A 17,150-nucleotide genomic window follows, 5' to 3' on the forward strand; every position below is an offset into this window, starting at 1 on the left:
AATGTGATTGGCATAAAATGGATCTTTCAAAATAAGCAACATGAACAAGGAATTATTGTAAGAAATAAAGTAAGATTGGTTACACAAGGATACACTCAAGTCGAATGTTTGGATTTCGGTGAAACATTTGCTCCCGTAGATAGACTTAAGGCCATTAGAATCTTGTTTGCTTTTGCTTCATCTCATAATATCAAGTTATATCAAATGGATGTGAAAAGTGTATTAAATGATAAAATTAGTGAACTTATCTTTGTTGAACAACCTCCCAGTTTTGAAGATCCTAAAAAGCCTAATCATGTGTATAAACTTTCTAAAGCTCTTTATGGCCTTAAACAAGCCCCACGTGCGTGTATGAGAGACTTAGAAATTTTCTTGTTTCAAAAGGCTTCAAATTTGGAAAACTTGATATTACCTTATTCATTAAATCTATTACAAATGATTTCTTTGTATATCAAATATTGTTGATGATATCATTTTTAGATCTACTAACAGAGTTTTTTACGAGAAATTTAGAAAAATGATGTCTAGGGAATTTGAAATGTCTATGCATTGAGAATTGAGTTTTTTTCTTGGACTTCAAATCAAGCAACTCATAGATAGGACATTTATTAGCCAACCCAAATATTTGAAGGATCTATTGAAAAAGTTTGGTATCGAAGATACGAAGCCTATCAAGACTCTCATGGCAACAAATAGTTCAAATCCCTTTGTTCCTTGGCAGTCAAACAGGGCCATACACACGGTCAGACCGGTGCTAGAAAAATGCTTAACATTGACCAGGTTTATATAGCGGTCAGACCGGCCATGCCCGGCAGTTTGACCGCCACAACTCAGAAACGTCGAAAGGCATTGTTTTCTTCAGCTCTTCTCAAACTAAATATTCTCATCCTATATAAAATGCAAGTTTCAGCAATTTAGGCACTTTTGATATCTCAAGTAGACGCATATCAACCCCTCTTTATAGTACAGCACTTATCCTATTAATTCGATCAATTTTCTTCTCTAATCACCTTTTACCGGTGAAAGAAAAATGCCCTACATTTTATACCTTTGCCTTGAGCTAGCCATTTACATATCTTCCACACATGTTTCTTCTAGCTTTGTGAGATCTTTGGGAGTAATCTTTTCATAACTTAACTCAGACATATTAGTCCACAAATTACATATTATCATTGATTACCAAAACACAAATTAGGGGCCTAGATGTTTCAATCTCCCCCATTTTGGTAATTGATGACAATAATTCTAAGAAGTGATGTGTTTTAAGGTTTGAGCCTACTTTTAGCACATAGCATAAAGAAGACTCGAATATGAGTTTCAATAGCAAGGAATCTTAAGAATATGAAATTAAGTAGAGATAATTGCTATAAAAACTTATGTTAAGGTAAGCTCCTCCTACACATATGCCTATAAGAAGGATTGATCGGGGACGAAGGATTTAGGCTCCTACGAGAAGGCATGGGGTGCCTCGTGTTCTTGAGAGAGAGAAAAGGAGTGCTTCGTTTGATGGGGACCAGAGGAGAAAGATAAAAGATTGATGTGGTCATCCTAGCCACTGGCGGTTAGACCGGAAGGATAGCGGTCAGACCGCGGGAGCGCAGAGAAGAAAACCTCTCTGTATAGACCTGGCGGTCAAATTGGTAGCCTGATAGTCAGACTGCTGGAACTAGAAAACTCCAGAAATCTTAGAACTGAGCTCGGAAGAGAGATTTTGAGATAGATATGATCTTTTGAGATAAGATATTTGATAGATTTCATATGCAACATTTACTCAATCATAACCAAGGATGGAAAAACTTGAATTGAGATTTTGCAACAAATTAGCAAGTTCAGGAAATAACCATAAGGAATTTGCAAATGTAATTCAATGTATGATGCTAGAACATAGAAATGCATAAATATCACGAGCCCAATATTTCAAGCAACATTTGAGAAGTCAATGACAGCTATCAAATCAACAGCAACGGTCATATTTTCAATGGTGGGCTATAAATAGAAGCTTGGCTGGTTCAAGGAAAAATTTGGCACTTCAATACAATACATTTGAGCTCTTGCCCTCCTTCTCTCCCTCTCTTGGCTTAGTTGTTGCATATTTGAGATTGTGAGAGCATCTAGTGTATAATTTGAAGAGTTTGAGCATTGGGGCACTAGTGATCATTCAAGGAAGCGTCATCGACTTGTTACTATTGGAGGTTGCTGCCTCCTAGATAGTTTGGAGGTGGTTGCGCCGTTAAGCCCTTCGAAGAAGATTGTGAAAGAGCCACGGTGGTGTTTATGAGAGTTTTGAGCATGCTTTGCCGGAGCGGGGAAGTGTTATTTTAGTGGAATCGAGGTATTGAGTAGTTCATTGCTCTATTCTGACTTTAGATCAAGTTGCTCATTGTGAACCCTTTCTCATGTGAGAATTGAATATTTGATAGAGAAGTGGTTAGAAACTTGAACTCACTTCAACGTGGATTAGGAGTGATTGGCAAATCATCGATACCACGGGATAAACTTTGAATGTCATCTCTTGAGCTATTTACTTTCATGCAATTTACCTTATGTAATTTATCTTCTTATAATATAAATTGTTGCATGTCACCTAGAATTGCAAACCTTGATATAGTTCTTAGTTGTTTTATATTTCTCTAGTGTTCTTTAGTTTGTTTCCATAAATTTTCTTGATCGCTAAGCAATTATTTTTAAAATCGCCTATTCACCCCCCCCCCCTCTAGTCAGTATCCTATATCTTACAGCCTCCTACTGTGCCTCTCCTTCCCTAAAACCGGCCTAGATCTCCCGACCATGATCGCCCCGACCTCCGCTCGCGGTGCGTGGCAATGGTGGTGTGGGCGCATGGGTGTGCGTGGAACTTCACCTAGGTGTGTCGGTACAAGTGCTCAGCATCCACAGACCCGCTTCGATTTCCACCGCTTCTACCTCGTGTTAGGAGGATGGACAGCTGGGATGGTGCCATCGACAACCTCTCCATCACCTTTGATGGTGCGTCCGTCCCGCTGGACGCCATGGCTAGTGAAAGCTAGAGCCCAACCTCTGTGCCGACGCTGTCGATTTTCCGCACTGACGTTGTCAATGGTGTTGTGGTGCGCCTCGACAACAATGGATCTACACTACTGCCACTGCTGGAAACCACCTCCCCACGAAGGGTGAGCTCGGTGGTGTGGCTCTCCTCCACTCGGTAACGCGTGGGTGTGTGGAGCAGTGGAGATCTGGAGCAATAGGGTCGAGCTGTCAAAGTGTAGCCGAGTTAGGTGGGTGTGGTCGCATGGGTTGGAGCGCTGATGGGACAAGAGAGGGAGAAGGTCACCGACAGTTGCTTTGATTCGGGTGGCGGCTAGGAGCCCATGACTGGGGTATGTGTATGCGGTGATGCCTGATGCGGGGGGAGGCAGTGGAACTAAGCTGGGTTTTTGTGTGGGCTGGGTTGCAATATGAAAGCACAAGTGGATTGGGTTGCAATCATGTAACATCCTAGGCGACTCGTGGGCACCCGTGGGAAAAAATTAAAACTCGAGCTTGACCCAATCCATTTCGGATACCCGACCTATCAGACCTATAGGGTGAAAATTTGGACTTTAACCCGTCGGATATAGAACCCGTAGGTACCGAACCTACAAGTCAAATTGCCACTCCTAAGATTCGTAATAAAGGAGTTGATGAAAAAATCATAAGATATATAAGAAAATTAATAGATAAATAAATATTAGATGGAAGAGATAGATAGTCAAGATAATCATGTGTGCACAATTATCTAAAAAGTTACATTTCCCAGTGTTTGACCACCGTGGTTCTTGTCTCACAGGCACAGTCAAGCTGCCACTAGCTCTGTTCGTGTTCTTCTCGGCGCTGCTGTACAATCAGATTCAGCCGCCGCCTGCAAAGATGCCTGGCACGCCGGGCGGCCCTCCGGTCACGGCGCACAGAACAAGGCTCAAGGACGGCAGTCACTTGGCCTACCTGGAGACCGGCGTACCGAAGAAGGCCAAGTACAATGTCATATTTGTTCATGGATTCGAGTGCTGCAGATACGATGTGCTGAGTTCCTCCCACGTGCAGCTCTTATTAGTTTCTTTTGTGAACCGATTTATTACACTGAGCAACTATAGTTTTTTTTTCCGAAGTTAACTCTAGTTTTTTTTTTTTACAGAGTAAAGGCAACTATGCCATTTTGTTTATAAAGTGTGTGATTTTGTGATGAACTGGGAACTGGTGCAGGGGCTGTTGGGGGAGCTGGAAATCTACCTGCTGTACTTCTTTTTTTTTTTTTTTGCAAATTGAGAGAGCTTCATTAAAGATTATGTAATTTCATTACAAATCAAGACGCAAATGCACTTAGAAATGCTAGAAAAGGACATCTGACTACAGCTAGTTCTAATTGCTACTTGCGCGAGCTCGTGTGAAACCTTATTCTGCTCTCTCCTATCTTGACAAATTTAACTCCATGCAGCTAATGGGCTTCTTGTCGAGCATCATGGATGATAGGCACCACTATAGAAAGATCAGGTAGGCTTGCTTAGAGTTTCTGCACCACTGATGAGCAATCGGACTCAAGGATCATCGCCTTATCCAGCCATCTGACCGCCAGCCAAATCCCTTCTAAGCACAAAGCTACTTCTGCCTCCTCCGCATCCCTGCAATGGAAGAGTACATGCCCTGCCGCAAGCAACAGATGGCCCCTATGGTCGTAGATAACAACCCCAACTGTTGTTGCACCTGTTTGTTCAATGAACGCACCGTCAACAATAATCTTTAGATATCCCTCACTAGGCGGAATCCACCTCTTATCATGTTGTAGCACCTCATTTGCAGCCATCTTTCTTCCCCCCACCAGAAGGTCTCCCTTTCGTTTGGAGTTTGATGTCCGGTCCTATTGTCGGATTTGGCATAGTGAATCTATGTAACGCTTCTGGAACATAATTGACCCTTCAATTGAGATTCTTTCGCCCGTTTGTAGGACATTGTTGCGAACAGTCCAAGCCCTCTAAATGAGCATGAGAAAATTGGTCAGCACCTCAGTAGGATATTTATCAATGATTATCAGCAGTCAATCCAGGCCAGTTAGTCAATCCAGCAAGATCTCATCGCTTGCCTTAATGCCAAGGCATGTGGGCATCTAATCACAGCATGAAAGTAGTCCTCCTCTTGGTGAACGCATAGATCACACGCCTTTTGTATCTCCAGGTATCAATCATATTTATTTGCTTTAATTGGTAACCCATTGTTTACAATCTTCCAGGCAAATACCTTCACCTTCGATGGCACCAGGGATTGTCACATCTTCCCCATCTGCCTCTCACCATCTACGTCCACACTACTACCAATCATACCCAGATCATAATTGATGCGCATAGCAAGTTTGTAAGCACTTCTCACCAAGAAAATACTCGATTTTTCATAATTACAAGCAACAAAGTCCTTAGTACGAGTTGAGGGTAGCTTAATCTGCAAATTTTCATAAATGTCACATGGGAAAAAGTACCTTCGCACAATCGTTCATCTCAGGTGTTGTTTGACTGCTCAATCAGCTGGCTTACCCTTCGAAGTTGACACACTCGGGTACAACCTATAGGCTGCATGCCATAGGGTCGAGGTAGCCATTTGCCGCGCCATATTCTAATAGTCGCTCCATCTCCAATACGGTGTACCACTCCTTGCTTTAAGAGTTTAATCCCAAACTCAATGGCATGCCAAGTGGGAGATGTAGCTACAGCAACATTGTCCACTAAAGTTACACTTGGAAAATACTTCACCTATAAAACTCGGACGCATTGACTATTCGGTCGGACGAGAAGGCGCCAAGCTTGGCATGCTGAAAGCCCCATCAGTACGCCTAGATCTGCTTCATCAAATCATTACACAAGAAAAATGGTAATTTGAAAACACTCATCACATATGTAGGTACCGTATGAGCCACTGCTATTATTTAGATTTCCTTTCCTACAGCTGATAAGTTATTTTATTTCTAAGCTACCATTCTCTTCATAAATCTCTCCTGAATAGGATGAAAGACCCCTTTCTAACCCGGCCATAAGGAGTGGGCAGTTCCAAATATTTTGCTTCAAATTCAATTTTCTGAACACCTAGAATAGAGGGTTCGACCGGCCCGGGTACGCCGAGAGCGACGCGCACCCAACCCGGACGGAGAAGAGCATCGCCCTTGACATCGCGGAGCTCGCCGACAACTTGCAGCCGGGACCCAAGTTCCATCTCATCGGCTTCTCCATGGTCGGCGAGATCATGGGGAGCTGCCTCAAGTACATCCCACACAGGTGGTACTAGTACTAGTCCAAATCAAGCTCCCAAGCCGCTCTCCAGCTTTGCGTTAATTCTTCCTCCAATGCAAGTATGCAGCGAGTACAGACTACAGAGTACTTCAGATTTACACTAATCATGTTTGTGTCATGGAACCGATCCAGGCTCGCCGGCGTGGCCATTCTTGCCACGGTCGGCAACTACTGGTGGTCCGGATGTTCCCCAGCTCCGGCGTCAAAGGCGGGAGCCCTGCCATCTTATCCAAGGAAGACATGCTTGTATCTCAAAAGTTCATTCAGCGAACCTACAAGGCAAGAAGAAGAAGAACAGGAATCTACGATCGGCATCGTACACTTTGCCTCAAACCATGATCTATGACTCGAATCGTGCATTAGTTTTGCAGGAGTAGGCCAGGCAGCAGGGGAGCACTACTCGCTGCACCATGACATGATGGTCGGGTTCGCTGCCCCCTGGAGCTGGAGAACCCGTTCGCCGGCGCCGATGACGAGGTGAAGGTGCACCTGTGGCACGGCGTCGAGGATCTCTACGTGCCGGTTGCGCTGTCGCGGTACATCAGCAAGAAGCTCCCTTGGGTCATCTACCATGAGCTCCCGACAGCCGGTCACCTGTTCCCAGTCGCCGACGGGATGCCCGACGTCATCGTCAGGTAGCTGCTGCTCGGAGATGAGTGACCGAATGGATTACTTTCAGTGATCAGAATTAGACGGCACTACAAGTCGTACTCTAGTCCCTGGTTGAGCTGTATTTGTGCGCCATTTTCACCATTTTGCTGCTAGATCGCGCGTACCAAATGTCGATTGGGCTGATGACGGCCCAGATATTAGCGTAAGCTGTTGTGGAAACTTCATAATGGCATTTCTCTGTTGATTCCTTTTAGCGATTTGGCTACAATGAGCTAGCTTAGTAACCGACACAATATTTGCGTTGTGTCCAATCAAAAAAGATGCACCGCACCATTTCAACAGATTAGAAAGAATGTTGTTCAGTGCATAACATTCTGGCTATGGCTCAAACCGTCGAATATGATGTCCAATGACTTTTCTTAGAGGGTTCTTATCCGATGAACGCTCACCAGTTAAATAACTAGAACCAGTATAACTTTCAACACAAAATCCAAATTTAAGTCCTTTCACCTTGTAAAGTTGGACTTTTACTTTGCAATTTCCAACTTTCAACTCTCGCTAGTAAAATATCTTGTGTACACTTTTTTACTAGTGGAACTCGAAGTTCATACTATCTACTTGAAATATAACCTTTTAAATCCAAGATGCATACTTTCAACTCCGAATTTTGAATTCCGACTCAAAATACAAGCTGTTGTCAAGTACTAAGAAGTGTTCACTAGTTACTTAGCTTGAATTTTCATTACATATGGAACCCCCAACTGTAGGATGTAAGTTTTGTATTTTTAAGATCATTGAGTCGATCTAAAACTCAAATAAAATAAACTAGAGATTCACTTCTACCTAATTAAATTAAGAAAAAAATAAACTAAGTAGTGACTAAAACTAACTATTAGGTAACCACTTATATTTCTACCCAACCGGTTATACTCTTGAATCAATAAAACTAGCAAGATGTAACATGCTAATAGCGTGGTTAGTCTCGCTGTAATATTAGCACGATAACATTTGATTATAAATTAGTATCTTTTATTATTAATTTTATTTATTTGAACCCTTTATTTAGATATTTTGCTTCTCAAACCGTATGCAATCGAACTGCTAATTTTCTATAATTTTGAATTTCAAATTTAGCTATTTATTAATCGTATTTGATATGGACTTTGGTTTAATCTAGATCATTAGATGATTATAACAACGAGTGGTTTGAATTCTTTTTCTTTTTTCAATTAATGTGGTAATTTCATAATTTTAAGAATAAATATGATGACTCTTTTTAACACTCAAATAATAGATAGATTTGTATTTGCCCATCTTATCACCAAAACTCCGAACAACTGGCTGGAACAGTGGAAGTATATTATTGAGCCCAATTCCAAGCAAACACATAAATCAGGCAAGGCACGAGCTGCTTATTACAAGACCTCAGTCTATACACAACTCGAAACTCCAAGCATCACATAATAAAATTGCATTCTTCTGAACTTGAGTATCCATTTCCCGATGGATTCGTCCTATACCTGTTGCAGCGTACTTCAGCACATGGTTTCAAGCCTATGCGCAATTACTGGGCCGAGCAACAACACGCTGCAGACTCTGTCTCTAAAATAGCATACCGGCGTTTTCAGTAGCGTCCCTGTTTGTTGGGTTGGAGGAACCATGGTGGATCAGAAAGGTCAATCTATCTTTTTGAAATGTTTGATTGAAAGATAAATGAAATATAGTTATCTATTTTGAAGAGTATTTCTCATATATGCTGGATACAGTGAGTTGGCTTTTTTTGCCGGATAAGGCCATCCATATTGTCTAATCTTAATCATTAGTAAAATTATTTGTGCTAATTAGTATGGAGTACTACTAATTAGCATTTAATATTATGAGATTATGGTTTATAATTGTTATAGTGAATCAATTAGAGTATAATTAGTGATAATTAGCATGTTAATTAGTAATTAGCAAGGTAAGATTAATATTGATAAGTGTTAGTGCATATTTAATTGTGTACGATAAACTATTATTATTTGATATTAAAAGATATAATTTAGTTTATTATTCTTATTACATCCGCTCTCGTCCCTCTAATCAAACATAAAATTGGCACATCGTATCCACCCAATCAAATAGATATTTTAGATAGTCTTATCTTAAAATAAAGATGACCATAAACCATTCAATCTTATCATCCAACCGAACACACTCTAAAAGTCATATGGCCTTCTTCACGTACACACATATAAAAACTATGGAAATTTTCATGATCTTATTTATGTTGAGATTTGTATTAGATGAGCAGATAAAAAAATCGTAAAATATACTATGAAATCAGTTGATTATACGGGGAAATGGACGGAAGTGAAGTGGAGTTGCATTTCAAAAAAAACTGCGGCACCGCATCTACGAGCAACCATCATACCTTGATTTTCTTTAGAGCTGTGGGCCTCCTCTGACTTGTGCAGTCTGCCAGGTGGAGTATAGTGGAAGGCCGGGGAATCCCAGTGGGCGTATTGATCGGCAGAAAGCGGCAGGTTTAAGACAGTGGGGATGGGTTTGGCTTCTGTTACTGCAGTTAGAACTTGCTGGCCGCCCCTGCTCTTGCCCCCAGCCAACGCCGTCCGCCGCAGCTGCGAAAGTGTCTCGGCAGGCGGCGGCAGCCTAGGTAACGATGGCCGTGTCCGGCGAGAAGCGGCCTCCGCCGCCGACCCCGGCCTCCGGTGGTACATACTCTCCCTTCCTCTGCTTTTATGTGCCTTCCATGCTTCGGCAGTTGATTTGCTTCTGTTTGTTGTTGATTTGCTGTGGTCCGATCTTGTTAACTTGGCTTTGCTTCCTTTCTTGCCTTGGTTCGTGAGTTTGACTGATTTGGTAATATGTGATCTTAAAACCGTGTGGCACGACGGCTATCCGTCCGTGGTTCGTGTTTTAGGGAACCGTGGATGCGCAGAGGGGTGGGTGTGATTAGCGTGCGTTGTAATCTCAAAGAAAAAAGTACCCCATTTAGTAGTACTAACCAAGTCACTGCTCTGTTCGTTGCTTCGGGCCAGCCAGTGCCTTTGTGCTATTCGCTGGTTGCAAAGCACGAGCCAACAAATCGATACCTCGAGTTCAACCCCTTTTCTGAAGAGCCTTTTGGATTCGATCTGTAATCTGCGCAAAGTTAGTCAACTTTCTATGTTTATATATATATTTTAACTCATGGCAGAAGCGTTGTGGTTTCATGTAAGAAGAAATTGCCTCATATTGTGAAAAAGGAGGCCAAACCGTAACACGTTTCCGTTAGTTGGGAAAAATCAGACTAAAACCATGAGCATAACACCTATCCAACTACCTAACTAAATCTAAGGAAGAAGAAGGGAAGAGAAGAGAAGAGAAGAGAGAGGGAGGACGGGAGCCGTGGACAAACACCACTTGGTGTCGCTGCTGGCCTTCACCATTGACCAGCAGCGGTCGAAAATTGGCTAGAGGCGACAGTGGTTGCACTTGAGGTGGAGTCACCCTCGGCGACACCGAGGGGTAATGAGTGCTCCTTTTCTACGGTTATAATTATTTAGTATCCATCTTTGTTGTCTCAATCGGTCGCAAAGCTCAGTTTTTATTGTGAATATTCACACCACGGTATGACTACTGCAGTACACATGTCCCTGTCAGTACTGATTTTTTTCATGTATATTCCTTGCATGTATATGCAATAAATAGTCGTAAATAAATAAAGAAATCGTCCTGGATTTTCCTGAAAATGCAAAAGGAAAATTTTGGTATTATCTGAGTTGCAGAAGTGTACTCGGCTGTTTTGTTTTGCTTGCCTTAACTCTAGATCGCCCATGAAGGGTTGCTTCAGAGGATGATCTTTACAATAACGAAGTGTTCTCTTTTATTGTAAATAATGGAATGCTATATTTTCGCAAAAAGGCTACTTTTTCTTCGTTTGATGAAAAAGTTGCATGTTTAATTCGACCCAAATAATAGGCGCCGTGCCAGAATTGTAAAACAATACCTCTAAGAGCTTATCAAGATCGTTTCGTGTTTGAGATTACCTTGACCTAGTTTAAACTTGGGATGACGCAATAGTTTGACTTCTGAAAAAAAAAGTATATATATCTCGATTATTCAAAAACCTATAATAAACTAGTAAAACAAGTATTGGTTATTAGCGTCCTATTACGATACTCCTCCTATTGTTTAATCCATGCAAGGACAGAATTGACTATGGATGAGCGCGTGCTTGAAACTGGTAGTTCTTGCTTTCTTAGCACGTACGGAGAAACTGACAGTTTAAGCTGACATGTTGTTTTTTTATCGAAGTCATTTTTTTCTTCGTGTGTGACGGGTGCATCTCTTATAGTTTATTGTTATTTGGGACATTGACCTTTACTAGCAGTGGACCACTGGTTATCCTGTTCAGACTTTATTAATCTGCAGATTTTTTGGGATATTATCCTTTACTGCCTTGTTGCTAGAATATTTTAGAGACGTCTGTTTGTCAGACGCTTCTTGTAGTCCACAACATTTTCTGAACCTGCTAAATAAACAGTGTGCATAAAACAAAATAAACTGCATGCAGAAATTGCTGGCATTGTACCCGTTTAACGTGCTGCTCGTCTCGCTTCACAGGTATGGCGACGAAGGTTATCCTAGCTCTGTCTGTGTTCTTATCGGCGCTGCTGTACAAGCAGATTCAGTCGCCGCCACCAAAGATCCCCGGCTCGCCGGGCGGCCCTCCGGTCACGGCACCCAGAACAAGGCTCAGTGACGGCAGGCACTTGGCTTACCTTGAATCCGGCGTCCCCAAGGAGAAGGCCAAGCACAAGATCATCTTTGTTCATGGATTCGACTCCTGCAAATACGACGCGCTCCTGATTTCCACGGTATATTTTGTTACTTACTATCGTGGTCATCTGACAAACTTAACAATATTCTAGTTCCTAGTTCTCTTCAGAGTAGAATCACAGTGACATGTCATGGACTGAAAACTGATGCAGGAGCTGGCACAAGAGCTGGGCATCTACCTGCTCTCCTTCGACCGGCCCGGCTACGCCGAGAGCGACCCGCACCCGGCCCGGACGGAGAAGAGCATCGCCCTTGACATCGCGGAGCTCGCCGACAACTTGCAGCTGGGGCCCAAGTTCCATCTCATCGGCTTCTCCATGGGCGGCGAGATCATGTGGAGCTGCCTCAAGTACATCCCACACAGGTAGCGTACCAACCAGCAACCAACAAGCTGGTCCCGTTTTTCTTTCATATCTGAACAATCAATTCAACAAGCCGGAACTTTTCTCCATCATGGTGCAGGCTCTTAGGAGTGGCCATTCTTGGCCCGGTGGGCAACTACTGGTGGTCCGGCTTGCCGTCGAACGTGTCGTGGGACGCCTGGTACCAGCAGCTCCCACAGGATCAGTGGGCAGTTTGGGTCTCCCATCATTTGCCCTGGCTGACCTACTGGTGGAACAGCCAGAAGCTCTTCCCGTCCTCCAGCGTCATCGCCTACAATCCGGCTCTCCTATCTGAAGAAGACAAGCTGATCATCCCAAAGTTCGCCTACAGAACTTACATGGTAAGAATCAGTGTCACGCCTCGCTTGCATTTGTAACCGTGAAATTCTTGCGCAGACGGCCGGTTTGTTCATCGGTTTGCGCGCACGCGTGTAATCTTCAAATCTTGCAGCCGCAGATCAGGCAGCAGGGGGAGCACGAGTGCCTGCACCGCGACATGAAGGTCGGGTTCGGGAAGTGGAGCTGGAGCCCCCTGCAGCTGGAGAACCCGTTCGCCACCGACGGCCAGGGGAAGGTGCATTTGTGGCACGGCGCCGAGGACCTCATCGTGCCTGTCAGTCTGTCGAGGTACATCAGCGAGAAGCTGCCGTGGGTCGTCTACCACGAGCTTCCCAGGTCCGGCCATCTCTTCCCGATCGCCGACGGGATGGGCGACGTCATTGTCAGGTCCCTGCTGCTCGGAGATGATGATCAGTGATCGGCCTGGGTTGATCTCCATATGGATTCACCGGCGTATCGTGTACTCCATTCGCGTAATACGGTTCATTTCTGTACCGCAAATCCTTGTAGGTACACACTACTACGTACTGCCGTAGTGCCATAAAGGTGAGTGACACACTGGCACTGCAGCATCCACCGTGTAGTTAGGTAGCCGCTCTGGTCATGTGCACTAAATAAGAACTTCCTGATAATAATATCGCAGGAGGGGGTGATGTACAACAACAACGCTGCACCGTTCTCACATTTAAGACATGCCGTTCTGGGTTCGTTGCACCTGGAACAACACATTTCGGGCTTGTTTGGATTCGCCCCGACCCGCCCCGTCAAACCGTCGGCACGCCAAATCCGGGGTGAAGGATTCAGCCACCGTGACTGTGATCACGCGTGGACGCGAATTTACACTGCAGGGTGCGCGGGAGCCGTGGGCGTGCCAACGCACGGGCGCCAAACCAAGCAGCGGCCCTCGTGAGCGTTGGCTTGCCAATTTTGGTTGTGCGTGCATAGGCTACGAACCAAACAACCCCTTCATTTGATTCGGGAGTCAAATCCGAGCCATTAGGGTTGATACAGGTTGCCAGCCTTTCGTTGTGGGTGGCCTCGCTAACCTATTTTCTCCCATGAGCCCATCATTTTAGCGTTGTCTAAAAAAAATCTATTCTGTGCTATGCGAATATGCGATGCCTGGTAGGGTTCCTGCAACGTCACAATGCCTCGTCACGTCGACTCCTCGTCCTTAACCATGAGTGGCAACTGGTTGTATTTTTCATGCTTTTTAGTTGCCTTGTTATAGTTGCTTCCGCAAACGGTCAAGAGAAAAAGGGCATGCACATCCCCATGAGTGCATCCTGGCATGGTGCAACATTGACAAGGGACGCGGGTTGCAGCACGCATAACCTCCGCGATACCAGTGTACAACAGTGTTGTAGATATCTCCCCCAGTAGTACCGCTTGGATAGAATTTTTTTTCTGTCTTGGAGTGGTCGCAATCGTGTGTTTTGATGGCGCAGCGCGTGGACGGTCACCACGCATCTGGCAGTCTGGCCCCCTTTGTGTTCGCTGTCCAACGTAAGGATAAACCAGTGGAAGGTCCTGTCACACAAGTTCGCAACGATTCAAAAGGGAAAAAACGAAAAAGACATAGCACGTCATAGATCAGGCCGGAGGGAGGCGTGGCCACGTCGCCATCCAAGGAAAGGGCGAAAGCCGATGGTAGGAATATGCGGTTGTCATTAGCCTCTCTTGTGCGCTGCACTGGGCTCGTCAGTCGTCTCCAGCTGGCAATTGGAGGTGCACCTGACCAAGTGCCCTTGGACAGTTTTGTGTTAAGTGTTAACTATTTTTCTTAGAAGAGATGATTGCTTCATCGAAATGAAAGACAGTTTTGCTAGAGGGCAATTCTAAGTCTCCCATTTGTGATGGAATTATCAAGGCCAAAGCACGGGAAGAACAAGCCTTCCAAATATATTAATGAGCACCGAACCCACCCACCCCTGCCTCCGCACCCGCCACAGCTGGGATAGCCCCAATTCAAGCTCCTCCAGCACCTGCCCCTAATCACGACCTACCCTAGCCCCCAGATCTAGCGCTGCTCGGGCCCTTCCGAGCTACAACCCACCCAATCCCCTCTAGATCAACACCTCTACCAGGTTGACTCACCGCTGTCGTCCAGAACACGCCCGTTGGAGTTTGAGGATGACCTCGTGGTCCCACCCACACCCGAGTCAGTGCCTTCTCCACCCCCCCCCCTCCTACACTGACGTTGCCAAGCAACATCCCTCTCCTGCATTCAATCCCCCACACCAACCTAAACGTCCTCTCCTGCGCTCGGTCATTACTGCTCCTCCCCAACAGCCGAGACAAAGTCACATTCACTGCTCTAGTAGCCCTGCACGGCTAGCCTACGGCACGCAGTCATGTCGTCATGACTTGGTTTCTTTCTGAGCGTCGCCACACAACCCAGCCAATGGGAGGGCAAGCTCCAAGCAGGATCCCGACTGGATCCAAATCAAATACCCCTATTGGTGATGGAAGGGGACGCATTCAAGATGGGAGCTACACTGCTCTTCACTTCAATGTGATGGGCGGCTAGGGCACGCCGCTCTCCCGCTTTCAAGCCCCAGCAATGACATCATCCCAACGCACTCTCCCTCTTCCACGGGCGCACAAGGGGGTGCTGCATCAAGTGCTTGGCTACCAACCACCGTTCTGCCACCTGTCGTAACCTAGTGCGGTGTTTCTGGTGTCATTGCTTGGGGCATCGGGAACAAAGCTGTGCCTGCTGCTCCATCAACACTAGCCACCCCGCTCACCGGGAACAAGAGCCTCCAGCGCTGCAGTACACTAGGGGACGGCTTCAGCACCCCTCGATGGAAGATCACCGCGCCCATGCTCGCCACTCCTCGCCTCGGTGCACCTCCTCGGTTTTGACAGGCAAATGCGCTCCTCAGACCACGATGGTGCTCAACGACCCCAACGCGCGGTTGAACGAGGACACCTACATCATCCCCACCTCCTTCGACATCGAGCAGCTGATCAAGGAGTGGGAGGGAACTGTTATCGTTCTGTGGGCGTTCAACCTCCCTCCAAGCAACGGCGCACGCGAGGTCAAGGAGGCGATCATCGATGAATTATGCCTACACCGTGGGGAGGTCACCATCTCCACCCATAGCCTGGATGCCTTCCTCATAAAGTTATAGAAGAAATAGCATTGCGAAGCGGTGTTTCGGTAGTGATGAATCAAGCGAAACAACGTCGAGCTACGGCTGTGACCTTGGTGCAGCCTAGCCAAGGCTTTTGTCATGACAATGTTCTTCAGAGTTCGTCTCTTCTTGAAGGGGGGTCCCAATACATACTTGGTCATCGGACATCGTCGAGAAGCTCATCGACCGCACTTGCTCTTTGTGATATATCAAGATGGATATGATTCAACTCACCGACACCAGCATCATCAACCTGTGGGCATGGACGGCCAACCCCAGTGCCATCCCCAAGGTAATGTGGTTGCTTTTCACGCATAGGGCGTTGGGCAACCCTTCCTCATTCGTCCAGGTCGCTGTTGTCTCGCCGGAGAAGAGGCAATACGGCACTAAGTACAAGGTGCTCATGCACTTGGACCTACTCAAGTACTACACCAAATCCTCCATTTGCTTCAATTCCAGAGGCACTGAGATCCTCCGTCACCCGCCCACTCCGCCCCCTTCACCTAGTTACAAGGCAAGCAAGATGGAGAGCCAGGGCCTGACCAGGTGTACGAACACCCTACACCTCCCCCATGACGAGTTCGATGATGACTGCACTACACATGGTGAATGGGAGGCTCAAGATGGTAGGCGCGCCCACAAGGAATGCGGTGATCGCGCCCGCCGCAGGCGCGATCATGGGGATGACCACACACTCCATCACCGGCATCAACGCCACCATGAGACTCGGATGATGACAGTGGTTGTTCTGGCGGTGACGACCGGATTGGGTGCTACTATGACCACCATGTAGAAAGTGTTCATGGTAGGCCACACAGGGACATGCTCCCCACGGAGGAGGGACCAGAACAGGGGTCACCATGGGTTACACCATCAACATTACGTCGTGGTCAAACCCACGCATGTGCTCCCGATGAACTTCATCTAAGCTACCTTTGATGGAGGAGCTCCATGACAAAGGAATTGGTTGAACTGCAGCAGCTATACTCCACCCAGGCCACGGCTCTTTGAGCTAACCTTTAACACATGTTGGGCGAACAAGTCCATTCTTCAGTGTGTGACTCTATGTTACCTATGCACTCTTGGCTCCATGATATGTAGGAATATCAACTGCGACTGGATGTGCAGCCTGAAGACTCGAACACCCCGGTTGGCAGCCCGGGGCCAACGACCCCACATATGGCTTCCTCTCCACCAGGAGCACGACCACACCCAGCCTAGCGAGGTTGTTTGTGGTTCCTCCGCACGGACTATTTCCTGCCCTTGGCACCTCCCATCCACTACTTGAAAAACAGATAAAGGAGACATGAAATTAGTGACGGGTCATAATGACTCTCTAGAATGACCCGTCACTTATGTTAAAAGTGACAGGTCATAGTTGTGACCCATCACTGATGGGTCATCCTAGGCCAGACATAAGTGACGGGTCATCCTGGGCAAGTCATAAGTGACGGGTCGTCCTAGAGAGTCATTAGTGACGGGTCAAGTTTTGACTCGTCACTAATGACCAGTTTCATGCAACAGAGCAGATGAAGAAATTTTAATTACTCAATCATTAGATGTAT

At 45.7% G+C, this 17,150-nt stretch overlaps 1 protein-coding gene and 1 pseudogene across 1 annotated transcript; both read left to right on the forward strand.

The window, feature by feature from the left end:
• Window positions 1-2,936: 2,936 nt before the first annotated feature.
• Window positions 2,937-7,362, forward strand: LOC133925461 (uncharacterized; annotated as a pseudogene).
• Window positions 7,363-9,435: 2,073 nt separating this feature from the next.
• Window positions 9,436-13,173, forward strand: LOC133924171 (uncharacterized). Its single transcript, XM_062369592.1, has 5 exons — window positions 9,436-9,613; window positions 11,508-11,761; window positions 11,876-12,087; window positions 12,186-12,447; window positions 12,558-13,173. The coding sequence occupies exons 1-5, from the start codon at window positions 9,562-9,564 to the stop codon at window positions 12,861-12,863; spliced, it is 1,086 nt and encodes a 361-aa protein (XP_062225576.1). The 5' UTR covers window positions 9,436-9,561; the 3' UTR covers window positions 12,864-13,173.
• The last annotated feature ends 3,977 nt before the right edge of the window (window positions 13,174-17,150 follow it).

The sequence above is a fragment of the Phragmites australis genome, chromosome 7 (genome assembly GCF_958298935.1).
Source record: "Phragmites australis chromosome 7, lpPhrAust1.1, whole genome shotgun sequence".
Classification (NCBI taxonomy): domain Eukaryota; kingdom Viridiplantae; phylum Streptophyta; class Magnoliopsida; order Poales; family Poaceae; genus Phragmites; species Phragmites australis.

Coding starts and splice junctions, on each gene's coding strand:
- LOC133924171 (XM_062369592.1), top strand. CDS start 9,562: ATGGCCGTGTCCGGCGAGAAGCGGCCTCCGCCGCCGACCCCGGCCTCC. Junction 9,614..11,507: donor GCCGACCCCGGCCTCCGGTG/GTACATACTCTC, acceptor CTCGCTTCACAG/GTATGGCGACGAAGGTTATC. Junction 12,448..12,557: donor TCGCCTACAGAACTTACATG/GTAAGAATCAGT, acceptor CAAATCTTGCAG/CCGCAGATCAGGCAGCAGGG.